General features: G+C 41.0%; 2 protein-coding genes across 5 annotated transcripts in view; one reads left to right on the top strand and one right to left on the bottom strand.

Moving 5' to 3' along the window:
• Positions 1–27,036, top strand: part of LOC133657075 (equilibrative nucleoside transporter 1-like) — a 110,526-nt gene that overhangs the window by 18,536 nt on the left and 64,954 nt on the right. For 2 of the 4 annotated variants that reach the window (XM_062057990.1, XM_062057993.1), the window contains exons 2-3: positions 17,545–17,633; positions 17,734–17,815. In XM_062057990.1, coding sequence (XP_061913974.1) covers positions 17,605–17,633; positions 17,734–17,815 — 111 coding nt within the window. In that variant the 5' untranslated portion in view covers positions 17,545–17,604. Of the gene's footprint in view, positions 1–17,326; positions 17,384–17,420; positions 17,458–17,544; positions 17,634–17,733; positions 17,816–27,036 lie in introns of those variants that run through there. The other 2 variants (XM_062057991.1, XM_062057992.1) reach the window with 2 other exon arrangements.
• LOC133657830 (paraneoplastic antigen Ma3 homolog) lies at positions 1,085–2,113 on the bottom strand. Its single transcript, XM_062059612.1, has one exon. It carries the CDS (start codon positions 2,111–2,113, stop codon positions 1,085–1,087), a length of 1,029 nt encoding a protein of 342 aa, XP_061915596.1.

The following is a 27,036-nucleotide window of genomic DNA, read 5'->3' as shown; positions in this document are numbered from 1 at the left end:
TCCTTGAGCTTGATACGATGCTTGACTTTGGTGGCATGACCAAAATCAAGGTCATGATGTGCGAACACATCAGAGTAACCATTGAGTTTCTCTGTGACTCTGGTTTTCCATTCCTCTGGTAGAGGAGAATTGCCGAAGTCAAATGTCAGGGTGTTGTTTGTGGACTGATTTGGAGAAAATGTTGCACTACAACAGTTCACAGTAGCTGCATTCTTGTCAGGTAATGGACTTTTTTCAACAATCTTATCAGGAACATGCAGTTCTGCGACAATACAGTTTGTGGGTAGTGTTATGTCATGGTCTGTCTCGTTTCTCAGCCAAACAGCCAACTTGTGCTGAGGCTGCTGGGGCAAAGTGACGAGGCAACAGTCAACGAAAATGCCACCAGGTAAGACAGACTTTCTTGGCTGTTCCAGAACTGCCAATTTCTCCGTATTTGCAAGATTGACATTGACCTGGCCTTCCACAAGGACTTTATCATGTGCAGGAATAACTTTCTGCGGTTTCGCTTTGAGTGTCATTAGACCTATTTGCCCAGTGCTCTTTAGCTTTTGTCTAAATTCAAGTGCACTGAGGATTTGTTTGTAGCCATGAACAGTTGAAGTGGTCTTTTGAGTGTTGTATTGGCACTCTTCATCATATAATACATCAAGTAAGTTGGTCCCTATTAGAACAGGAAGGTCACTGTTGGAGCGTTGATCAGGGACAACTAATGCTAGAGTGTTCACTTCGGGTGCAGTATCAATAAACTCTTTTGGCAACCTAATACTGACTTCTACATAGCCCAAATATGGGACAGACTGACCATTAGCACCTTCCACATCAAGAAGATTGAATGGCTGGATAGGCTGTTCTGACAAGTGCTCTGTGTAGAATGAGTTTGAAATTGTGGTCACCTGAGACCCTGTGTCAAGAAGGCAGTTACAATTTACACCTGACACAGTCACATTACTGATGCATTTGTTGCCAATTAAACCTTTTGGTATTTTAGATTGGTGCTTGGTTCTGTGAGAATAACTTGAAACATTTTGTTTGGAGCTTGTGTTAGTCTTTGTTCCTGTTTGCTCCTCAACAGGAACATGATTTATAAATCCTGTTTGCTTTGTTCGTCCCACAGCTTTTGTTTCTCTTTGAGTTCTTGGCGTTTAGCCTCAACAACCTCCGGGTTGGGCTCGTTGGGACAAGCTGGCGCTATATGTCCATCTTCGCCACAGTTAAAGCAATACCACGCTCGTGGTCTCTTTTTGCCTCTTAGGACAGCCTCAGTCTTAGGCTCTCTTTCCTTGGGTTTCTTTTGCTTAGCTCCCTTGGAGGTAGCCTTTGTGGAAGATTCATCCATGGACGCTTTCAGGTTTGCCAACTGGGCTTGAAGTTGTGCAAGTTGTTTTTGTATTTTCTTTGTACTCTCATTATGGTTGTACTTTACAGCAACGGCTGCTACGTCCCTCTCATCTGTATCAGATTTGTACACGTTCACATTATTAGACTGCACTTTAGCTTTGTGGAATCCAACATGTTGCTTCATACGACGAGATCTGGCAGCCTGCTTGTCTTCCTCCGTCCTCACTAAGAGCAACAACTCGGAGAATGAGGGTGGGGCATCCTTCTGCAGTTGGGACAGCTGAAGATGTGTGATTAAACTATTGTTGAAACATCCCCTGCAGAACTGTTTCAGCAGTTGCCGGTCTGCGTCGCTGGCAGGAATGCCATTCCTCTTGACTACTTTGCTCAGTATTGACTGTAGACGATGTAAATAAGCAGAAGCCTTTTCACCCGGCTCTGCGTCGGTGGTAAGGAATGCTGCAAAGAGCTCATCAGCATCATCCACAGTACCGTAGGCTGAGTCAAGAGCATGCAAATAGTCACGTGGGCTCGACTGGGGCCCAAGATGCTTTACAACATTTACAGCTGGAGGAAGGAGACTTTCTACAATCCTTCTGACCACTTGCTTGTCAGGGATTGTGGAATCGCTGAAGTAGAACTCGACATTACTACGCCAAGTGTCATAATCGACTTCCAGGCTGGGGCAGGGAGTTTTCCCAGAGAAAGGCCTCAACCTGGCATGGTGTGTTGACGACATGTCACTGCTCTTTACAATATGCTCCACGACCATTCTCTGCACCTCAGGTGTGTTAATTTGGTCAAGTGGTAGCTGAAAGGGTGATCTGGCACCACTAGGCAGGGTTTGTCTAAGTGGGACCGCATTCATATTTAGAGTGGACTGAGTTGGGGTTTGGACTGATGCTGGTTCAACTCCACTCTTGTGAGGAGTAGACGAGGGGGTTTGGTGCTCAACATCCTCATCTCGTTGAGCTGGCCTGCTTTCTTGAATTCTGGCCAACTCCTCTCGCAGGATTTTCTCAAAGTCTGTGCCACTCAATTTTGCAATGCTTTCAAGCTCACACAGGTAGAATTTGGTTATGTTCGAACCTGCATTAGCAGCATAAACACTAGATAAAAGTTGCACATAGTGTGTAATTTTGTCATCTGAAGAAGGTCTGTTATATGGTAAATCACGTGCAAGAACACTAACACCTTCCCCAGATTTAAACTCAACAATAGCAGAATTTGGGAATTTAGCATCGGAACTGTCAATTTTAACCACTCTTTCAATGGACCCATATTGATTCAAAAAGTCAAATACCTCCTCATCTACTTCAGTACCAGACATGCCACTGACCAGTACTGAACTGGGTACCTTAATGTTTTCAGACTTAATGACATCCATATTTCAAGTGTAAAGTCAGAGGTATTACAAAATTTGTGAATAAACGTTGCCAGAGCTGTTCTGTATTGTACGTACAGTATGAATTCGGAATCACAGCGCTCCTGGCTGGCTCGCCAAGTGTGTAGCACCCCTACTGTAGGATAGCAGGTTAGTACAACAATTAAGATTACTAGGTTCTTGGCTGTATAATTGAGAGACTCGCAATGAGACGTTACGTACTTAGTGGACCACAGAACAACTGCTGGCAAATTTATTGCACAATAATAAACAATAACACATGAACAGTGTGCTTTTTAAATTGTAAATACCCCCCAAAAATAAATAAAAATAGAGCTCTGTTGCAAAAATTCAAAAGTAGCAAAATAGAAGAAATGTCCTTTTTAAATTGTCCTTTGAAAAAGTAAATTCTACCCGGGTAGTAATGAATTGAACACTGTCTATATTCCTTGGTTGGGAATCCTTAGTTCTATTGTAATCCGTTATTCCATACTGATTCGGTTCGATACTTGCGACTCTGATGGTGGATCAGTTCAGTTATAGGTCGCTGCAGAGTGTGGAGACCGATGCAGCTGGCCACACCACATCCAAACGCTCCCTCTCCGCAGACTCTCACTCACTGGGACTGGCTCGCCATCATAACTCAAGTCCAGTTTGGAACCAGACTTCAGGATCATACAAAAACCAATCTGCACATAGCAGTACAGAATGTAATCAGTTAGAATACTCTTTTTACTCTTAGTTCTCTTCCATATGGTACCATGTTAACTTCAATTTTAAATCAATAAACACAGTTACTCATTTTAACCATTTAGTTATGGATATATGAATACTGGTCGGTTCACACTGTACTCCATATAAGTCTGTAAGACTTTAACAGCAGCATCAAATCATGAAAACTATAGTAACTTCACCTCTTACTTATGACTTCAATGAATGAAATGAGTTACATCCATTTAAGGATTTTTACCCTTTTATCTTTAAATTATGAACTGTGAATTATCACTTTTTAAACCATCACAAAATATAATATATAATTATTTAACTGAAATCACATTTTGGTCATCATGTATTATAATGGTTATCATTTTAACTGTATCAATTTAATAAATGAAATGTATCAACAGTTCCCCTTTAAGCAGAATGACGAGGGTGCTTTTAGCAGCATTGAAATGAATGCAGCTCCTCTGCTCACTGCTAAGGCTGAACACAGTAACATTAAATAAACCTCTCTTTTACACAAAACGAAAATACAATAAAGTTATCCAACTGCAACATGCTAACATGTCACAGGGCATTCTCTCAAGACATCATATTACTCCAATTGGTTTTGTACATTTTAACTCTGTGTCTTGTTATCAAACTCCTCTCTTTAGCGCTAACAGGATGGCTAGGCTAACAGGCTTGCTAGTAGGCCTCACTCACAAAGTAACACTTACTGAAGTTCTCAGCAGCACAAAACACAGCAATCCAGCTCCCACTGGAACCAGGCTATCTTATGCTGCTTTTCCAACACTCGGTTTGAGAAGTGACAAGTATTTTAACTCATAAACCTTGTCTTTGTAACACAACGATATGACTCGTGCCTTCACTCTTTGACGTTCAGTGAAGGAATGTCTGGAATGAGAAAGGTGCATGCGACCTCTACTGGCCAACATGTGAATAACGTGCTGCGTGCATGTATCATTAATTTAACCCTGTAGTGACCACATGACTTTGACACATCAAGTTTAACATTTTTTAAGTGACCAAAGTGACTTTGGCACCCCATAGATTAGAAATGAATAATAGGAGAATATATTAGTGACACTATATTTCCATATGGGTTACAACAGTAAGTCATCAAGGCATTGTTTGGGCACTCCTTTCTGCGCAATGTTAGGCGGGCATACGGGCGAGATTGTTACGTGCTGTTCAATAACCAAGATCATGTCTGTTGACTTTGGCCCCTTGGCTTTGTACGTTAAGCCCATGATCACCAACCTGGGTTTTCGTATTGACAGTGATTTTAAATTGGAGCGTCAGATTGGCACAGTGGTGAAAGTCAGCTTTTTTATTGACGTCAGCTGGCCAAGGTTAAAAACCTTCTTTCTAGGCAACAGTTTGAGACAGTAATCCATTCCTTTATTACATCTCGGCTGGATTACTGTAACGCTTTATATTTTGGAATTAGTCAGTCCTCCCTCTCACGTCTGCAGCTGGTCCAAAATGCAGCTGCCCGACTTTGAACAAACACAAGAAAAAGAGAGCACATTACTCCTGTTTTAGCCTCCCTCCACTGTGTCTTTTAGAGTCCATTTTAAAATGATCTTACTTGTTTTTAAATCCTTACATGGTCTTGCCCCACCTTACCTCTCTGAGCTGCTCCACCTCTATGCCCCCACCCGGTCCCTCAGGTCAGCTGATCAGCTGATCCTGGGGGTACCCAAATCCAAGCGTAAGCTCAGGGGGGACAGAGCCTTCTCTGTTGCGGGCCCCAAACTCTGGAATGATCTTCCACTTCATGTGAGACAGGCCCCTTCTTTGGCTATTTTTAAGACCCTTCTTAAAACCCATTTTTATTCATTGGCTTTTAACCCAGCATGAGACTTTAAACTGTTTTTAGCTTTTAACTTTTTTAACTGCTTTTTATCTAACAAAATTGTTCTTAGGGTAATTTTGTATTTGCTTTTTTAATGTGTATTTTACTTCTGTTTTAAATTTTATTTTTTAGTCTGTCCTTTGCCTTTATTTCTTTGTGGTGTACAGCCCTTTGTTTTTCAACTGTGGTTGTTTTTAAAGGGCTTTATAAATAAAGTTGGTATGGTGTGGTATGGGTCTGAAAAGGGGAGATATTTGTGGAAACTCCATTCATAAAGTGAAACAGTTCTGAGCCTTAGGTTGTTATTTGTCTTATTTCAACAATATTCATCTACAATTTTGGCTTGTGATGTGGCACAAATAGGTATAAATAGTAAGGTGGTTATAAATGTCATTACCATGCGTGGTCTTCTGTTCTAGACTTGTGTAAACAGTTCTTTGTAGGAGAACTAACAGATGTGTCCTTGTTCTTCTTCAAGAAGTTGTAACCTGGTGTGAAATATCGCCGTCCTCTCACATTTCATAATGTATGCACGCCACAGCTGGAGAGATGTGTAGATTGTGCAGTTGTCCAGTTTGTGTCTTTTCCCATTGGTGTGTTAATTGTCCAGGTTGGATCTTGCTGAGCTGCCAAACCACTTCAAAGTGTCACACGGATGCCAACTCTGCAGACTACAAAGTGTGTGTTGCATTTCAACAGCAGGCCAATGATGCCAGCTGGCTTGAAGTTCATGGCTGAAAAGAAGGATGCTTAGCAGGAGTCTCGGCAGTCTTTTGAAGCAGTTCACCGACAACCAGAGTCCTTGCTGCTGTTTTCGTGCCACTAAAGCCTGACACTCAACAGCAGACACATTGGTTGTCGGCGAGTCTCAGCCTACAATGTTGCAGCCATTAGAAAGTATCAGCCTACAATGTTGCAGCCATTAGAAAGTATCAGCCTACAATGTTGCAGCCATTAGAAAGTATCAGCCTACAATGTTGCAGCCATTAGAAAGTATCAGCCTACAATGTTGCAGCCATTAGAAAGTATCAGCCTACAATGTTGCAGCCATTAGAAAGTATCAGCCTACAATGTTGCAGCCATTAGAAAGTATCAGCCTACAATGTTGCAGCCATTAGAAAGTATCAGCCTACAATGTTGCAGCCATTAGAAAGTATCAGCCTACAATGTTGCAGCCATTAGAAAGTATCAGCCTACAATGTTGCAGCCATTAGAAAGTATCAGCCTGCAATGTTGCAGCCATTAGAAAGTATCAGCCTGCAATGTTGCAGCCATTAGAAAGTATCAGCCTACAATGTTGCAGCCATTAGAAAGTATCAGCCTACAATGTTGCAGCCATTAGAAAGTATCAGCCTACAATGTTGCAGCCATTAGAAAGTATCAGCCTACAATGTTGCAGCCATTAGAAAGTATCAGCCTACAATGTTGCAGCCATTACAAAGTATCAGCCTACAATGTTGCAGCCATTAGAAAGTATCAGCCTACAATGTTGCAGCCATTAGAAAGTATCAGCCTGCAATGTTGCAGCCATTAGAAAGTATCAGCCTGCAATGTTGCAGCCATTAGAAAGTATCAGCCTACAATGTTGCAGCCATTAGAAAGTATCAGCCTACAATGTTGCAGCCATTAGAAAGTATCAGCCTACAATGTTGCAGCCATTAGAAAGTATCAGCCTACAATGTTGCAGCCATTAGAAAGTATCAGCCTACAATGTTGCAGCCATTAGAAAGTATCAGCCTACAATGTTGCAGCCATTAGAAAGTATCAGCCTACAATGTTGCAGCCATTAGAAAGTATCAGCCTACAATGTTGCAGCCATTAGAAAGTATCAGCCTACAATGTTGCAGCCATTAGAAAGTATCAGCCTACAATGTTGCAGCCATTAGAAAGTATCAGCCTACAATGTTGCAGCCATTAGAAAGTATCAGCCTACAATGTTGCAGCCATTAGAAAGTATCAGCCTACAATGTTGCAGCCATTAGAAAGTATCAGCCTGCAATGTTGCAGCCATTAGAAAGTATCAGCCTGCAATGTTGCAGCCATTAGAAAGTATCAGCCTACAATGTTGCAGCCATTAGAAAGTATCAGCCTACAATGTTGCAGCCATTAGAAAGTATCAGCCTACAATGTTGCAGCCATTAGAAAGTATCAGCCTACAATGTTGCAGCCATTAGAAAGTATCAGCCTACAATGTTGCAGCCATTACAAAGTATCAGCCTACAATGTTGCAGCCATTAGAAAGTATCAGCCTACAATGTTGCAGCCATTAGAAAGTATCAGCCTGCAATGTTGCAGCCATTAGAAAGTATCAGCCTGCAATGTTGCAGCCATTAGAAAGTATCAGCCTACAATGTTGCAGCCATTAGAAAGTATCAGCCTACAATGTTGCAGCCATTAGAAAGTATCAGCCTACAATGTTGCAGCCATTAGAAAGTATCAGCCTACAATGTTGCAGCCATTAGAAAGTATCAGCCTACAATGTTGCAGCCATTACAAAGGATCAGCCTACAATGTTGCAGCCATTAGAAAGTATCAGCCTACAATGTTGCAGCCATTAGAAAGTATCAGCCTACAATGTTGCAGCCATTAGAAAGTATCAGCCTACAATGTTGCAGCCATTAGAAAGTATCAGCCTACAATGTTGCAGCCATTAGAAAGTATCAGCCTACAATGTTGCAGCCATTAGAAAGTATCAGCCTACAATGTTGCAGCCATTAGAAAGTATCAGCCTGCAATGTTGCAGCCATTAGAAAGTATCAGCCTGCAATGTTGCAGCCATTAGAAAGTATCAGCCTACAATGTTGCAGCCATTAGAAAGTATCAGCCTACAATGTTGCAGCCATTAGAAAGTATCAGCCTACAATGTTGCAGCCATTAGAAAGTATCAGCCTACAATGTTGCAGCCATTAGAAATCCAGGGGGCCCATCTCACATGCTGGTGGGACTCCCCTGCGTCTGCACTATAGTTGGATGCATGTTGTTTAACAGGGTTGGATGCATGTTGTTTAACAGGGTTGGATGCATGTTGTTTAGCGGGGTTGGATGCATGTTGTTTAACAGGGTTGGATGCATGTTGTTTAACAGGGTTGGATGCATGTTGTTTAACAGGGTTGGATGCATGTTGTTTAGCAGGGTTGGATGCATGTTGTTTAACAGGGTTGGATGCATGTTGTTTAACAGGGTTGGATGCATGTTGTTTAGCAGGGTTGGATGCATGTTGTTTAACAGGGTTGGATGCATGTTGTTTAACAGGGTTGGATGCATGTTGTTTAACAGGGTTGGATGCATGTTGTTTAACAGGGTTGGATGCATGTTGTTTAACAGGGTTGGATGCATGTTGTTTAACAGGGTTGGATGCATGTTGTTTAACAGGGTTGGATGCATGTTGTTTAACAGGGTTGGATGCATTTTGTTTAACAGGGTTAGATGCATGTTGTTTAACAGGGTTGGATGCATGTTGTTTAACAGGGTTGGATGCATGTTGTTTAACAGGGTTGGATGCATGTTTAGCAGGGTTGGATGCATGTTGTTTAACAGGGTTGGATGCATGTTGTTTAACAGGGTTGGATGCATGTTGTTTAACAGGGTTGGATGCATGTTGTTTAACAGTGCTCTGTCTCTGCTTCATAGAGACCACTCTCTGTCCTGGTCCAGAGTGTCATGTGTCACATGTCACGTGTCACGTGACGTGTCACATGTCATGTGTGTCAGCAGCGACAAATCCAAATGTGAATGTATTTATTGTGAGTGCTATTGACAGTTAAACAATATCAACACACGTCTCTTCTCTTTGTTTGGTCACAACAAAGTCAATACTACATAAAAACTACCATCTCTACTACTCATTTCTTCCTTTCAATTTGGCCCTCAAAGTCCTCCTGACTCCAGCAAATGATTCCCAGTTTGTAAAATGACATTGCATTCACAAAGTATTCACAACGCTTCAGTTTTGTTATATTCTAAAATAGAATACATTCATTTTTGTCCTCAAAATTCTACACACAATACCACGTAATGACAATGTGAAAACACAAATATACTAAAATATAAACCTAATACATCCCAAGTACATAATTATTAACAGCCTTTGCTCAATACTTAGTTGATGCATCTTTGGCAGAAATGTTTTTGAGTATGATGCCACAAAGTTGGCACACCTATCTTTGGACACTTTCAACCATTCCTCTTTGCAGCACCTCTCAAGCTCCATCAGGTTGGATGAAGTGTTGTTGCACAGCCATTTTAAGATCTCTCCAGAGATGTTCAATCAGATTCAAGTCTTGGGTCTGGCTGGGCCACTCAAGGGCATTTACAGAGTGGTCCTGAAGCCACTTTCTAGATCTTGGCTGTGTGATTTGGGTCTTTGTCCTGCTCAAAGATGACCCGTCACCCCAGTCTTGAGTTCAAGAGCGCTCTGGAGCAGGTTTTGATCCAGGATGTCTCTATGAAGAAGGAGCTGAGACAGAAGGCTAAACTCTCGATTTACAGGTCAGTCTACGTTCCTACCCTCACCTATGGTCACAAGCTTTGGGTAATGACCGAAAGGACAAGATCACGGGTACAAGAGGCCCAAAAGAGTTTCCTCCGCCGGGTGGCGGGGCTCTCCCTTAGAGATAAGGTGAGAAGCTCTGTCATCCGGGAGGAACTCAAAGTAAAGCTGCTGCTCCTCCACATGGAGAGGAGCCAGATGAGGTGGTTCGGGCATCTGGTCAGGATGCCACACGAACGCCTCCCTAGGGAGGTTTTTAGGGCACATCTGACCGGCAGGAGGCCACGGGCAAGACCCAGGACACGTTGGGAAGACTGTCTGCCGGCTGGCCTGGGAATGCCTCGGGGTCCCCTGGGAGGAGCTGGACCAAGGGCTAGAGAGAGGGAAGTCTGGGCTTCTCTGCTTAGGCTGCTGCCCACGCGACCCCACCTCGGATAAGCGGAAGAAAATGGATGGAAATAACAAAATGTGTCAAGTGAAGCGCTGTGAAAACTTCTCGGATGCCTTTCTGTCTTGCCTCTTGGTGAGGCCGGTCACATTTTTCTCCGTTCCCTCCTTCCCTGCTTGCTTTCTGTGTCCTTGTCTTTGTCTGAACTTTTTTGAAGCCTCTTTTCTTGCGCTGTCCTCAAATCTAAACATCAAAATGGATATGATCAGCTGAACTCTCGACGCAATTGACCGTCTTTTCGACAAGGAAAAGAGGTTCAGGGGAGCCTGACTGCCCTGATGGAACCGTTGCTGCGGGGTACGTGAGAGTTTCCTGGGATAAGTGGAGACTCATGTGCCTCTCAGTCCTTTCCATCGAGGACGTGGAAGACATCTACCTATTTGGAACCGTGATCACGGGGCACCTGCTGATTGGGCTGGGCATTGCTCTGCTGTATCGTCAAATTCGGAAGACAATGGCAGCCACTCAAGGGGCCCAACGGCTGTTCAATGCAATGGAAGGATTGGGTCGGGCTGTTGGAACACAGACTGGAGCGATTTCTGGTTTGAATCGCAAAATGGATCTCATCTTGGAGAAGTTTGCTGAGAAAGAATAATTAAATTGAATTTGAGAGAGCCAGCACGCAGGCAAGTCATTGTTTGGACTGCTCGAAAAAAACCAACATCTTAATCTACGATTTGACTCCCTCGAATGGCCTTGATGCGATCGGGAACAGGCTGTTCTGAAGAACTCCCCCGAGGACTCCTCAAAGATGGACGCTTTTGACCTTCCTTTTTTTCAACAAGCACTTGGTGTCGAAGTTTTGAGATCGGCCCCAGTCCACAAAAACACTTCAACATCACACCCAAGCTGATTGGGCATACACGCACGCACCGCCCCTTCCCCAACCACTGCCTTCACCACCGCTTGTTTGCTCCAACTCCCCCTCCCTCTGTTGCGAGTCTGTTGTGACTAAATGTAACGTGTTTGTTTGCATTGCAAAGGAGGTTTTTTTCCCTCTGACTCAGTCTGGACCCCCTCTTGTGGATCCAGCCTTTGACTGATATTTTTTTACTCTCCCCCTTTTCCCAATATCACCTTTTTCTCACCTTTTTTTAAGGAGCGCTGTAAAAAGAAGAGAAAGTTTGGCGCTGTTGCTACTCTCTCGGCGTGGTCTTCTGCAAAGATGACTGAGCACAACACAGAATGCTCAGGGAGGTGGAAAAGGATCCCAGCGTGTCAGCTAAATACTTACAGAAATCTCTGGCACATGCTAACATTTTTGTTGGCCAGTCGGCAATAAGGAAAACATTACACAAGAGTTCATGGGAGGACACAAAGGATAAAAAGCTGTCAAAAAACCCGTTTGGAGTTTGTTAAAGAGCATTCAGATGTTCCACTGCACTGCTGGCAAAATGTTCTGTGGACAGATGGAAGCCATGTTGAGTTGTTTGGAAGGAACAAACGTTATGTGTGGAGGAAAAAATACACATCAAAACCTCATCCTAACAGTAAAATATGGTGGAGGTGGCATCATGGTTAGGGGCTGCGTTGCTGTCTCTGTGCCTGGACAGATTGCTGTCATCCACGTAAAAATGAATCCCCAATTGCATCAAGACATTTTGCAGGAAAACTTAAGACCGCCTGTCTGTCAACCGAAGCTCAAGAGAGGACGGGTAATGCAATAGGACAAAATATACATCAACAACAGAATGACTAAACAGAAAAAAATATGCCTTGTGGAGTGGCCCAGTCAGAGTCCTGACCTCAACCTAATTGAAATGCTGTGGCATGACCTCAAGAGAGAAATTCATACCAGACATCCCAAACATATTGCTGAACTGAAACACGGTCCTCTACAACTACAGGAAACCTTTAGTTGAGGTTAGTGCTGCCAAAGGAGGGTCAACAAGCTATTAAATCCTAGGGTTCATACTATTTCCACCCTGTACTGGGAATGTTTCCATGTTGTGTGATAAAACAAATAAAAAAAAGGAAAACAATAAAAGTTATGTTAGCAACTAGCTTAGCTCTTTGCATGCCTGCTCTTGGCGTGTAACATGTTGAGTCTTGTCCTAATATTTGATAATGATATTAAGAAATGTACTCAACATACATGCAATATTAGCTAAATGGGATCTGCGTTTGTGATCGGCATTAATCGGCAATGGACGATCACATACTTATTTACGAAAATCGTCCGATACTGATCGGTAATCAATCGAGCGGCACATGTCTAGTTAATTGATCATTGGAAATAGGCGTGTACTACTTGGCTGGAACCAGCAGTCCCAACTGGTACGAAGGTTGAGGAAGGACCGTAGCTGGAAACAGGAGTTTGGGACATTCACGAAGAGTTGATTCTCTCATTCTAATAACAAAAACATGATTTGCTTGGTTTTGAATTAATCCAATAGATTATCAAGGACAAGATTGTAGCTGAGAGGCTCCAGCACCCCCTGCGACCCCGAAAGGGATAAGCGGTAGGAAATGGATGGATGGATGGAAGTTGTCAAATGGCCATCCTCAGCATGCTTGCTCATGCACAAGCACGCAAAATAGTGTTGAATTATTGATGCAAGTTTTGCTGTCAGAGATCAATTCTGAATGCATCATTTATACCACACTGAAGCCGCTTGTGTGGGTATTGCAATACATTTTCTCTAAGATTACACCTTTTTTTTCATGTCATTTATTGTGAGGAAGGACGGAAAATGGAAAGAGCACTGTAGTGTTTTCAAACATTTTTGTATTCTTGCCAACCACAGATTTTGACCATAATTCCGTTTGCTGATAACCACTGGCTTGAACGTGGTCTGATGGGTACCAAATCCAGTACTTTTTTGGCACCGACCACCAATGTTCCCTCTAATTTTTCATGTGTGTGAGAAAACGCACAAACACCCTGAGCATTCAGTGGAATACAGACGTGCACACTGTGGTCATACCAGCAGCACATTTGTCTCAAACCTGACAAAACAATTTAAATGTCTTATTATTATAATCAAGTGACTAGTCAATTTAAAGATATTATTTTCTAATATATGTGATTTGGCCCACTTAGATATTGTTTTTTTTTAATCAGCTATGCACTATAGTATTTTATGCCTGGGTGGGGGTCCTGCTTTGGAAAGATTGTGTACCCCTTTCAGAGATCACATTTAGTTCTCCTTAAAACATTCACATGTTGCATGAGATGAAGTGTTTAACTTTCTGTCAGTAAAATAAATATTTTTATTAGCAATTATGTAGTCCTGTAACATCATTTCATGATTAATATCCAAAAAATAACATTCTTAACAAATGACAGTAGAATAAGCACACTGATTGAGGAGTCATAGTAAAACGACCTGAAATTTACACTTTACGTGTAGTGTTGGAGTTGTCCAACTTTTTGTGTGCCATAAACGCACCAGTGGCTAATTGCCATAGTGTATGTGTTGGTGCAGGTGAGAGGGAGCAAGCGGCTGCTGTTTATATAACAGATGACAAAGAGTTGCTTTTGGCTTGGTTTGTACGGTAGACAACGACTAGTTTTGCTAGATAAAAGTATTTTACACATTGTTTTGGTGTGGTTATGGCCGACAAACAATTTAGCTAAATAAAGGGACAGATGGAATTCCTGTCCTCCTTTAAGTGTCTCCACAGACGTTACAATAATTTAAGTGTTGACAAACATTGTTTTATCTGTTGTGGCCGCCTTTCTTCACCTGTTACTCACAGTTGCATTGCAAAATCATACAAAACAAACGATTTGTTTATTTTGTTTAGAGTGGGATTTGGGACCGCAGATAGAGGATTTTCGAGATAAAGGGAAGGTGGGAAGTTTACCATTAGGTCAGGATGGGGGTTAGGTCTTTTGAGCAGAGGATGAATAACCACTTTTTTGAATGCTAGGGGAACAGTGCCAGAGGAAAGTGATAAGTTTATAATATTTAGCAGTGAAGGTCCTAATATTACAAACAGCTCCTTGATAAGTTTCCCAGGAAGTGAGTCAAGTAAACATGTTTGTTTTATCCCACTTACACGTCGCAGAAGTTCCTCTATTGTTATTTCTTCAATAAGAGAGAGAATATTTTGGAGGGCGGTATCCGTCGTATATACATTCGTATCTGTGTTAATAGAAGCCAGTTGAAGCTTTAATCTCCTTTCTAATGAGTTCAATTTTCTTATGAAAGAAATTCATAAAGTCATTTTTAATGACCTCATGAACTAATAACGTTTTGGGAGACAATGATCTGCTGTTTAAAAAGTCCATATTATAGGTGGTGGGCTGTTTTGAGCAACTTTTGTTAATGGTATCCGTAGTAGTAATATTAATAACGTTACGTTTATTTTGTGTAGTGCGCCTTAAATAATTTCGATCATATCTAGGAATTGATATGATGGGGATCGTCAGATTGTTTGCTTTGTGCTGCGATAGATTGAAGGCGTCATATTTTGCCACCTTAGTAGAATTCTTGTGTACCTCTGGCACAGAAAAAACATGATGGGAGTTGTGTGTTATTCTACCAGAAATGTTGTGTGCTGGAATTGTTCCAGCCTGGCGCAGGTTAGTTCCAGCTTAACTGACTCCTCACCCGGACTAACAGACACTGTGTGCATGAATAATGTGATTATGACCGGCCTTCAGATAACTTGCATGCCTAATAGTGGAGCAGCTGATAACAGAGAAGATGCTGCTGCTTCACAGGAGGGGAACAACAAGATGGAAACATGCATTCCAATGTCTAGCAGGAATAACATCATCAAAGTTCACCAACAAAACAACAAAGAGGCTTTGCTGAGGCAGAGAGCCAAACTGAAAGAAACAAAGGTCATTTGCCAAAACACAACGCTGACATGGCCAAGAAGGAAGCAGGGGAACATTCACTATCAAATCAATCAAGTTAATTGGAGGACAGGAAGAAGCCGAAGTAATTGTTAAAGACATCAAAGAACTGGACTAATACTGAAGATGACATCATCTCCACTACAAGGAAATCAAAGACACAAGTCATAAAGACTGAAGCCAATGACTACAAAAATAACCTAGTTCTAAAATATTAATACATAACATTCATTATCACCAATCGATTATTACCTATTCACCTTGCCTTCTTTCAAACAGTAAGTGAACCTTAAAGGCCTACTGAAATGATTTTTTAAAATTTAAACAGGGATAGCAGATCCATTCTATGTGTCATACTTGATCATTTTGCGATATTGCCATATTTTTGCTGAAAGGATTTAGTAGAGAACATCCACGATAAAGTTTTGGTCGCTGATAAAAAAAGCCTTGCCTGTACCGGAAGTAGCGTGACGTCACAGGTTGAAGGGCTCCTCACATTTCCCCATTGTTTACACCAGCAGCGAGAGAGATTCGGACCAAGAAAGCGACGATTACCCCATTAATTTGAGCGAGGATGAAAGATTTGTGGATGAGGAACGTGAGAGTGAAGGACTAGAGTGCAGTGCAGGACGTATCTTTTTTCGCTCTGACCATAACTTAGGTACAAGGGTTCATTGGATTCTACACTCTCTCCTTTTTCTATTGTGGATCACGGATTTGTATTGTAAACCACCTGGGATACTATATCCTCTTGAAAATGAGAGTCGAGAACGCCAAATGGACATTCACAGTGACTTTTATCTCCACGACAATACATCGGTGAAGCACTTTAGCTACGGAGCTAACGTGATAGCATCGGGCTTAACTGCTGATATAAACAAAAGAAATAAACCCCTGACTGGAAGGATAGACAGCAGATCAACAATACTATTAAACCGTGGACATGTAACTACACGGTTAATGCTTTCCAGCCTGGCGAAGCTTAACAATGCTGTTGCTAATGACGCCATTGAAGCTAACTTAGCTACGGGACCTCACAGAGCTATGCTAAAAACATTAGCTATCCACCTACGCCAGCCCTCATCTGCTCATCAACACCCGTGCTCACCTGCGTTCCAGCGATCGACGGAGCGATGAAGGACTTCACCCGATCATTGATGCGGTCGGCGGCTAGCGGCGCCTAGCGGCGCCTAGCGGCGGCTAGCAGCGGCTAGCGGCGGCTAGCGCGTCTGCTATCCAAGTCAAAGTCCTCCTGGTTGTGTTGCTGCAGCCAGCCGCTAATACACCGATCCCACCTACAGCTTTCTTCTTTGCAGTCTTCATTGTTCATTAAACAAATTGCAAAAGATTCACCAACACAGATGTCCAGAATACTGTGGAATTTTGAGATGAAAACAGAGCTTTTTGTATTGGATACAATGTGTCCGAATACTTCAACTTCAACCATTGACGTCACGCGCAAAAACGTCATCATACGTAGGCGTTTTCAACCGGAAGTTTCGCTGGAAATATAAAATGTCACTTTATAAGTTAACCCGGTCGTATTGGCATGTGTTGCAATGTTAAGATTTCGTCTTTGATATATAAACTATCAGACTGCGTGGTCGCTAGTAGTGGCTTTCAGTAGGCGCTATGAAGTTAATGAACTGTTTGTAAAAGACAGGATCAAATATACTCTACTCCTTTTCAGATATGTTGAAATGTGCAAGTTTAACCACGTGATGTAAAACATGTGGAAAACAAATAAATGATGCCCTTTATTCTGCCCTAACAGAAATAACCTGTACAGATTATCCAGGGAAGGTGTGTTTTTGATATTGTGGCGTGATGAATGTAAACATGCTTGGTATGCACCATTGACCCAGTGTGAAGGCATAAGACCTTCTATCAGTATGGGTTATTGAAGGTACATGTTCCAGGAGATAAAACGCATGATTTACCGTGCTCATCATTGAAGTGCTTGGTGCCATGCTGGTGTTGGGAATGTTCTTCTGTGTTTGTAACGTGGACATCACGTGGTGGCATCCACGGAGAAAGGTTGATACGAGGTCCACAGGGGTCACCTTGACTGCAACCAGGTGATGCTCGCTTAATGGAGGGAGACGTTGAAGAGAGGGAGCAGTTGAGAGAAAATATGGACGCAGAAATAATGCTTTTTGATGGCATTTTTCTGCTGCAAGACATATAAGAGAGGAAGAAGAAGGGGGCAGGTCCACAAAAAGACTCCTCCCTAGCTTTCAATCAGAGGACGCATCACTGCGCCTTTGCACTTTGCTGTGAAGACAAAGCGTTTGATTGACTGCAGCGAGTAAGTTAGAGCCCTTTTTGACGTGAGTGCTTGTTTTCTGCTACTTTACCACCTGCAGTCTTTCTTTGAGATGAACTCATCTCTGCTGTAAAAAAAGTAGCCCTCACACATCTGTTTCATCTACATGTTTATTAACGTGCGACACAGCAATTGAAAGATATTTGTGTTATTTTTATTTTCCAGAGCTGGTGCCTCCCTGATTAAAAGCCCTGACTCTACTGCACACACCAAGCCCAGAGAAGTATGACTGCCTTCAACTCGCCCAGAGACAAGTAAGCTAAAAAGTCTCATCATGAAGATGTTTTTTGTTGGAAGGCTGCCAACGTATTCCAAAGTGTTTGTTGATTTCTGTCTCCATGTCAACTTTCCCAGATACAATGGCGTGTGGATCATTTTTTTTATCCTGGGCTTGGGAACCCTCTTGCCATGGAACTTCTTCATGACGGCCACCATGGTGAGTCCAACTTCCTTTCAGGACATATGCCAGCACTAATCCCCAGAGCCACACGGAGAGAAGCCATAGACCCCCCGCGGTGGTCTGGTGGCGACCTCCTTAAGAAAGGTTGGGACCTATTTCTTTGTTTGCAGTTCCTCCCAAATCCACCTGGTTCCACTTGCTGACCTGGGGTTTCATCCCGCAGTGGCATGTCCGCCCTAATCCTGCTGAGTTAGGAGGGTTCACTTGTGGAATGTCACCTCTGTGATCACTTCATGGAGTTATCGCAGCCTCAGACTTTGCAACATTTTGCTAACAGAGTTGATTTGTTTCAGACATGCGTCATTTTACGTACTTAAGGAACATCACATTTGCACAATTCAACATGTCTGAAAAGGAGTAGGAAGAAGTGAAGCTTATTTAATGATCCTATCAATCATCAATCATTGACAAGTTGACAATATTGACATTTTAATCACCTCCTGTGTCAAAAGTAGAGCTAGGAATCATCCGGCACCTCACGATTGGATTGTGATTCAGGGGCTACATTTCAATGTGAAATAGATTATTGATGCATTATTATATTGTCATTATGAATGTATTAGAATATTTAACAGTATGAACATTACACATCACGGCTATCATTGTTATCGCGGTTTGTGCTGAGAAAGTACTTGTACACACACTGCAAGTTATTTTTGAAATATCTCAGACATTTTTGCATGTTTTGTCTTTCTTAATGGCTAAGCTTTTATTGTTGGTTTGTACTGTAGCACTTTAAGATTTATTTCAAGTAAAAGTGCGTAGCAAAATCTTTTTATTATTTCTGCTGGGCGTTGTGGCGTCCTACTCTGTTCAGCGGTTCCTGAATACACCATAGAAACATCTCCATCTTGTATAAAACAGTTTGTAGGTTCAATGTGCACATTTGAATGTCTTAGCAATGTGTTTATAGAAGTTTAGATTGGGCTATGCTGTTTCATAATGCAGAACGATGTTAATGTCTCTTATTTTCATGTTTGCATTTAAACTCATGAACTGGCGCCAGTCAGTCGGTCGGTCGGTGAGTTTATCAAAGTGTATTTTTACAAGTCCTGACTTTTCAATCATTTTCATTCAAAACAGGAATAGTTAGCGTGTCCATTGTGTTACAAATCAACAATCGTACACACACTAGTGTGTCCATGCGGGTGTTGTTACAAATCAACAATCGTACACACACTAGTGTGTCCATGCGGGTGTTGTTACAAATCAACAATCGTACACACACTAGCGTGTCCATGCATGTGTTGTGTTACAAATCAACAATCATACACACACTAGTGTGTCCATGCGTGTGTTCTGTTACAAATCAACAATCGTACACACACTAGTGTGTCCATGCGGGTGTTACAAATCAACAATCGTACACACACTAGTGTGTCCATGCGGGTGTTACAAATCAACAATCGTACACACACTAGTGTGTCCATGCGTGTGTTCTGTTACAAATCAACAATCGTACACACACTAGTGTGTCCATGCGTGTGTTGTGTTACAAATCAACAATCGTACACACACTAGTGTGTCCATGCGTGTGTTCTTTTACAAATCAACAATCGTACACACACTAGTGGGTCCATGCGTGTGTTGTGTTACAAATCAACAATCATACACACATTAGTGTGGCCATGCGTGTGTTGTGTTACAAATCAACAATCATACACACATTAGTGTGTCCATGCGTGTGTTGTTCCAAATCAACAATCATTCACACACTAGTGTGTCCATGCGTGTGTTGTGTTACAAATCAACAATCGTACACACACTAGTGTGTCCATGCGTGTGTTGTTACAAATCAACAATCGTACACACATTAGTTTGTCCATGCGTGTGTTGTGTTACAAATCAACAATCGTACACACACTAGTGTGTCCATGCGTGTGTTCTGTTACAAATCAACAATCAAACACACACTAGTGCAGGGGTCACCAACGCGGTGCCCGCGGGCACCAGGTCGCCCGTAAGGACCGGATGAGTCGCCCGCGGGCCTGTTCTAAAAAAAAAATTAAAAAATAAAAACAATTTATTTTTTTATTTTTTTTAAATTAAATCTACATAGAAAAAACACAAGATACACTTTCAATCAGTGCATCAACCCAAACAACCTCCCCCATGCACACTCATCCACACCCACTCACACAAAAGGGGTTATTTCTTTCTGCTACCAATATTGTGGTTCCCACAACATAGACAACACATCTGCAAGGGACACAGTCCCTGAACACAACATAGACAACATATCTGCAAGGGACACAGTCCCTGAACACAACATAGACAACATCTCTGCAAGGGACACAGTCCCTGAACACAACATAGACAACATATCTGCAAGGGACACAGTCCCTGAACACAACATAGACAACATCTCTGCAAGGGACACAGTCCCTGAACGCAACATAGACAACACATCTGCAAGGGACACAGTCCCTGAACACAACATAGACAACATCTCTGCAAGGGACACAGTCCCTGAAGCACACATGATTGTATAGGCTGCTGGTCCACTAACATTTTCATTAATTACTATTTTTTATGTAATTATTTTTATATTGTTTTACTTTCTTTTTTATCCAAGAAAATGTTTTTTATTTATTTATCTTATTTTATTTTTTAAAAAAGGGCCTTATCTTCACCAGACCAGGTTGTCAATGAAATTAGATTTGTTTAAAGGGTTTTTTAAACCAGGCCCAGTCCAGATAATGTCCAAGTCGGACTCAGCAACACACACCTTCATTCATGTACACAGAAACAAATAAGGGAACACAACAGATTGCATATAATTTATAAACAAAATTACATTTTCAAAATAAGCATTTATGTACAGTCCAGATTATGTCCAGGTCACTCAAATTAGGGAACACAACAACAGATATCATATAATCTATAAACATAATTATACTTTCAAAATAAACCTTTGAGGACTTCTCATATTTTTTTTAAATGTTTTTTGGCATCATTATCGTTTTCAACCATGAAACTTTCTAAAGTTAGAAAATACTGAATAAATGTTTTAAAGAAAGTAATACTAAGTGAATATCTGTTTTTGGCCTTAAAAATAAACATTTTACCGAGTACTATAATTAAATTGACTAAATCATGATTGTCAATGAACTCTCCTAAAATAACAGAAACCACATTAAGCTTCATAAACAAACCAATCCTTAAACACATTTTTTCAACTTCCACCCAAAACAAAGACACAATATGACAATACCAAAACAAATGCAGGGTGGATTCAGGCTCCTGACAACAAAATCGGCAATCATCTGACTCTGTCATATTCCATAATTTTAACATTTTCCCTGTGAGTAAGAAGTTATAAATAATTTTAATTTGAAAATAACGATTTTGCACATCGATAGTGGTTTTATAGATTAGTTTGAATATGGCAAACCATGGCAACGGGCAGTCAAAAAAGTCCTCCCATTTTCCATTTGTGTTGTATGAGGCAGCCTTCAAAGATTTCTTTATTAAATAAAAATTATATATTTTTCTATTTATTTTAGTTCCTTTTTGCCAACTAGAATTTCTTATTAGAGGTTTACAAACTAATAATTTAGTAGTTCCATAATTAATTATTTGTTTCCATCTTTTCCCAATGACTCCAGTTAGTTGATAAAATGAAAAGCTTGAGCAAGCATCACCATACATAGCTCTAAATTCATCATACTTCATCATTTTACCATTCTCATTGATAATATCATTGACAAAAATGATTCCTCTTTCAAACATATTTTTCCAAAAGAAAGGCTTTCCATCTATTACAATATTAGAGTTCATCCATATTATCTGCTGCAAAATATCGTCTCTTTTTTCTGGCACATAAAATTGAAAACACCACTATGAGTGGATTGTTTCCTTTATGAACCCCGCCATGTTTCCCAGCAGACTCTCTGGGAGGGGATCACTTGTAAAAAAGGATACAATTTCTTTTGATACAGTACATGTTTTTTGTCCAACAGGACATTTGTGTACCACTCAATGTTTAAATACATATTTGGAACAATTGATGCTTTTAAAGACAGACACATAGTTTCAAGGTTGAGAAGTTTCAGGCCCCCATATTCATACTCTTTGTACAAAACCTTTCTTTTAATCTTTTCTGGTTTGCCGTTCCAGACAAAATCGAAGACCCTCCGCTCATAAATCTTAAAAAAGTTTTGTGATGGAGCTGGTAATGACTAAAACAAATAAATCAATTGAGGAATAATTAACGAGTTGGCAATAGACATTTTACCATACAAGGTTAGGGATTTCCCTTTCCATAATTGCATAATTTTGTCCAGCTTTCTTAGTCGATTATCATAATTTACTGAGCCTAGATCTTCCAGATTTTCTGGGACAACAACACCAAGTATGTTAACTGGTCCATCCGTCCACAAAACAGGCACTTTGCATTCCATTCGAAAGGACGTTCCCTTTAGATTTCCGATCCTTAACATTTTACATTTATCATAATTAAACTTAAGGCCAGATTGCTGTGAAAATATGTCCAAAAGATTAAGGCAAGGCAAGGCAAGGCAACTTTATTTGTATAGCGCTTTTCATACACAAGGCAGACTCAAAGTGCTTCACAGACAACAAAGTGAAATGAAAGAAAATAAAAGCAAAATTAAAATGCAGACAATAAAAATAAAAACAGTGCAGACGTTAAAAGTCAAAAGATTAAAAGATTTAGCTGAAAGCTAAGGCGAACATAAAAGTCTTCAGTCTAGTTTTAAAAGTAGTGAGAGTTGGGGAGAGTCTGACATCTTCAGGAAGTTTATTCCAGCTATGTGTTGCATAGTGACTGAATGATGATCTCCCTTGATTTGAGTTTACTCTTGGAACCGCTAACAGATTGGTCTCAGAAGATCTTAGTGATCTAGAGGGCGTATATAGTGGGAGCATATCAGTGATATACTTGGGCCCTAGACCATGTAGTGATTTATATGTGAGCAGGAGGATTTTGAAATCTATTCTCTGATGTACAGGGAGCCAATGTAAGGATTTAAGAATTGGTGTAATGTGCTCACATTTTTTGGTCTTTGTTAGAACTCTAGCAGCAGCGTTCTGAACAAGCTGTAGCTGCCTGACAGTTTTTTTGGGAAGACCTGCAAGGAGACCATTACAATAGTCTAGCCTACTGGTAATAAAGGCATGTACAAGTTTTTCTAAGTCTTGAGCTGACATGAGCCCTCTAAGTCTTTTTACATTTTTGAGGTGATAGTAGGCCGATTTTGTTACTGATTTGATGTGACTGTCGAAATGTAAATCAGAATCTAAAATAACCCCAAGATTTCTGGCTTTATTTGAGGTTTTCAGGGACAGTGATTGAAGGTGTTGGATGACTTTAAACCTTTCTTTTTTAGCACCAAAAACAATTATCTCAGTTTTATCTTCATTTAGTTGTAGGACATTTTGGCACATCCAGTGTTTGACTTGCTCAATGCACTGGCACAGAAGATCTATGGGGCGATAGTCATTTGGTGATAGCGCTACATAGATTTGGGTGTCATCGGCATAGCAATGATGGTCAATGTTATTATTTTGCATGATTTGTCCTAGTGGGAGCATATAGATGTTAAATAAAGTCGGCCCCAAGATTGAACCTTGGGGGACTCCACACGTTACGTTGGTTGGTTCTGATACAAAGTCACCAATGGAAACAAAATAGTTCCTATCTTGTAGATATGACTTGAACCAGCTTAAAACTGTGCCTGAGATCCCCACCCAGTTTTCCAACCTGTCCAAAAGTATTGAGTGGTCGACAGTGTCAAATGCAGCACTGAGGTCCAAAAGCATTAATACTGAAGTTTTGCCAGAGTCTGTGTTTAGACGGATGTCATTTATAACTTTAAGAAGGGCCGTCTCTGTGCTATGAAGAGGTCGAAATCCTGACTGGAAGTTGTTGTGGCAGCCAGTAGAAGCCAAGAAGTGATTTAGTTGTTGGAGGACAACTTTCTCAATTATTTTACTTATGAATGGTAGATTTGAAATTGGTCTGTAGTTGTTGATAACAGAGGCATCTAGGCTCTGCTTTTTTAGAAGAGGTTTAATGACTGCAGTTTTGAAAGCCTTCGGGAAATTGCCCGATTTAATAGAATTATTAACTATTTGCAAGATGTCTGTTGATAGGCAGTCAAAAACATTCTTAAAGAAGTTGGTAGGTAAAACATCAAGGCAGCAGGTGGATGACTTTAGAGCTGTCACCGTTTCCACTAGAGTTTTAGAGTCTATGGCATTAAAGCTTGCCATCATTGCTGTGTTACTTTTGCCTAAATGGGGTGGTGATCCAACTTTTTTACTTGAGATATTGATGGTGCGTCTGATGCCTTCAATTTTATCAGTATAAAAGAATGCAAAGTCATTGCATTTCTGCGTGGAATGGAGTTCGGCTGGTATTTGTGTTGGGGGTTTAGTCAGTCTGTCAACGGTTGCCAATAAGCTTTTGGCCTTATTTGTGTTGCTGTTTATGATATTGGAGAAGAATGTTTCTCTAGCACTTTTTAAGACTAAATTGTAGGCCTGGAGGCTCTCTTTATAGATGTCATGGTGAATATGAAGTTTTGTATTCCGCCAGATTCGTTCAGCCTTCCTGCACTCTCTTCTCTGGGCTGTTACAGCAGCAGATTTTCTCCAGGGTGCCTTTTGCTTGCCAGAAATCGTTTTAACTGTAACAGGTGCAATGATATCTATGATATTCACAATTTTGGAATTAAAGTTGCTTACAAGATCATCAGCATGACATGGGTTTAGAGGTGGTAGTGAGGAGATGGCGTTTTTAAAGAGGACATTAGCATGTTCATTTATGTACCGCTTTTTGACATTCTTTGATTCTGTTTGTGTGTCCGGAATTACAGAAATATTAAAGAAAACACAGAAATGATCAGACAATGAAGGATCAATCACAAGAACATCAGAAACATTGAGACCTTTTGTGATAATCAGGTCCAGGGTGTGTCCCTTATAATGTGTAGCCTCTTTCACATGTTGAGACAGTTCAAATGTGTCTAAAATAGTAAAAAGTTCTTTTGCGCCCTTGTCATTTAAATCGTCAATATGAAAATTAAAATCACCAGTTATAACCAGGCAGTCAAAGTCAGTGGAGATGCTAGACAATAGTTCAGTAAAATCATCAAAAAAATTTGCAGAATATTTAGGTGGCCTGTAGATAATTAACAAGAGAATTTTGGGAGAGCATTTCAACACAGCACACAGGTATTCAAATGATGTAAACTCACCGAGTGACATCTGTTTCCCCTGAAACATGTTTTTAAATATAGCAGCAACCCCTCCACCTCTTTTCCCCGATCTACATATATCAATGAAGTTATAGTTGGGGGGTGCTGTCTCGATCAGAATGCTTGCACTGTTATTTTGTTCCAGCCATGTTTCAGTTAAAAACATAAAGTCAAGTTTAGAAGTGCTAATAAAATCATTGACTAAAAATGATTTGCTATTCAGAGACCTGACATTGAGCAGACCCATCCTGATGGTGTTATTGACAGGCTTCGATGTTGGCTTTGATTTGGAGATAATAGGAATGAGATTGTTTAGGTTAGCAGGGTGGCTAAGTTTCCCAATGTTTACTCTCTTGGTAGTCACAACAGGGATGTAGAAGGTGCCATGATTTGATGTAGGCAACCTTGGGCCCAGCTGATAATGTGGTCTACTGCTGAACCCTTTTCTGTATCAGAAATATTCAGGACTGCTGTCAGGGCGAGGCGGGGTTTGCCGTAAGGGGGAGGGGGAGTGAGCAGCGTCAGAGCTGGGACGAACTACTGAAGGTGGACGTTGAGGGCGTGTAAGGGGTTGGCGTGAGAAAGGTGAAGTATGGCTGGGGGGTTGTGGAGCACGCCTTCGTGGAGGGGGTGGTGGAGGTGAGCGATGATCTAGGGGGGTAAAAATCTGAGTAGGGTGGGGCGTGAGTGGGGGTAGCTCCCGGAACTCCAAGGGGGAGAAGGGGGGAGAAAGGTCTACTTGAGGGAGGGAGAAAGATGGAGACGTGGATGGCTTGGAGGATGTGGGGGAGGGATCTTCACATGCATTAAGAAGGTTCCGCAAACAATGAGGAAAAATCTTATCTTTGTGAATCAGCCTTTTCTGACATGAACTTCATCAAGAACAAACACAGAACACGCCTCACTGATGCACATCTGCAAGCCTCACTCAGAGTTGCAGTGTCAAGTTACACACCAGAGTACAACACACTAGTTAACAGCATGCAATGCCAGGCTTCCCACTAACTGACAAAGAAACAGATAACAGATTTGGTGTCCAGTTCAAAGTGTGACATGATTTAAAAATTTGAGTTTACTTTTGTATTTTACATGAGTTATTATTTGTACAAACATGGTGCAAAGTAATTCATGATTTGTTCACAAATGTTAGTGGCTAGCTAGTTAAAATGGGATATTGTGATTTCACAAGACTGTCTTAGAAGTGATCATTTGAAAATGTTCAATTTGAAAAATGTGCACTTAGAGAAAATATAAAAATAAAGTGTTGCATATTGATATTTATCTGTTTCTATATATATTTATTGTGAGAAATCATTAAGATGATCAGTGTTTCCACAAAGAAAAATATCATTAATTATTAATAATAACAGAGTAAGGTAAATTGAGCAAATTGGCTACTTCTGGCAATTTATTTAAGTGTGTATCTAACTGGTAGCCCTTCGCATTAATCACTACCCAAGAAGTAGCCCTTGGTTTCAAAAAGGTTGGTGACCCCTGCTCTAGTGTGTCCATGCGTGTGTTCTGTTACAAATCAACAATCGTACACACATTAGTGTGTCCATGCGTGTGTTGTGTTACAAACCAACAATCGTACACACATTAGTGTGTCCATGCGTGTGTTGTGTTACAAACCAACAATCGTACACACATTAGTGTGTCCATGCGTGTGTTGTGTTACAAACCAACAATCGTACACACATTAGTGTGTCCATGCGTGTGTTGTGTTACAAATCAACAACCATACACACACTAGTGTGTCCATGGGTTAGGGTACGTACACTGCATCTCACGAAAAGTAAATATAAAGACAAGATGGACAATTCCAAGGCAAGAAAAACATCAAAAAGCAGTGGTGAGAAGGAAAAATCCCTCCTCGAAAAATTGGAAGAAGCATCAATGAACGATTACAAGGATGATTCTAATGACAAGAACAGTGAAATATTGTCTGATAGTTTCGCTGACAGGAGTCATGAA

Source organism: Entelurus aequoreus, linkage group LG09 (assembly GCF_033978785.1).
Source record: "Entelurus aequoreus isolate RoL-2023_Sb linkage group LG09, RoL_Eaeq_v1.1, whole genome shotgun sequence".
NCBI classification, from domain to species: domain Eukaryota; kingdom Metazoa; phylum Chordata; class Actinopteri; order Syngnathiformes; family Syngnathidae; genus Entelurus; species Entelurus aequoreus.
This window is presented reverse-complemented; position numbering and strand designations above follow the sequence as displayed.

Coding starts and splice junctions, on each gene's coding strand:
- LOC133657830 (XM_062059612.1), bottom strand. CDS start 2,113: ATGGTCGTGGAGCATATTGTAAAGAGCAGTGACATGTCGTCAACACAC.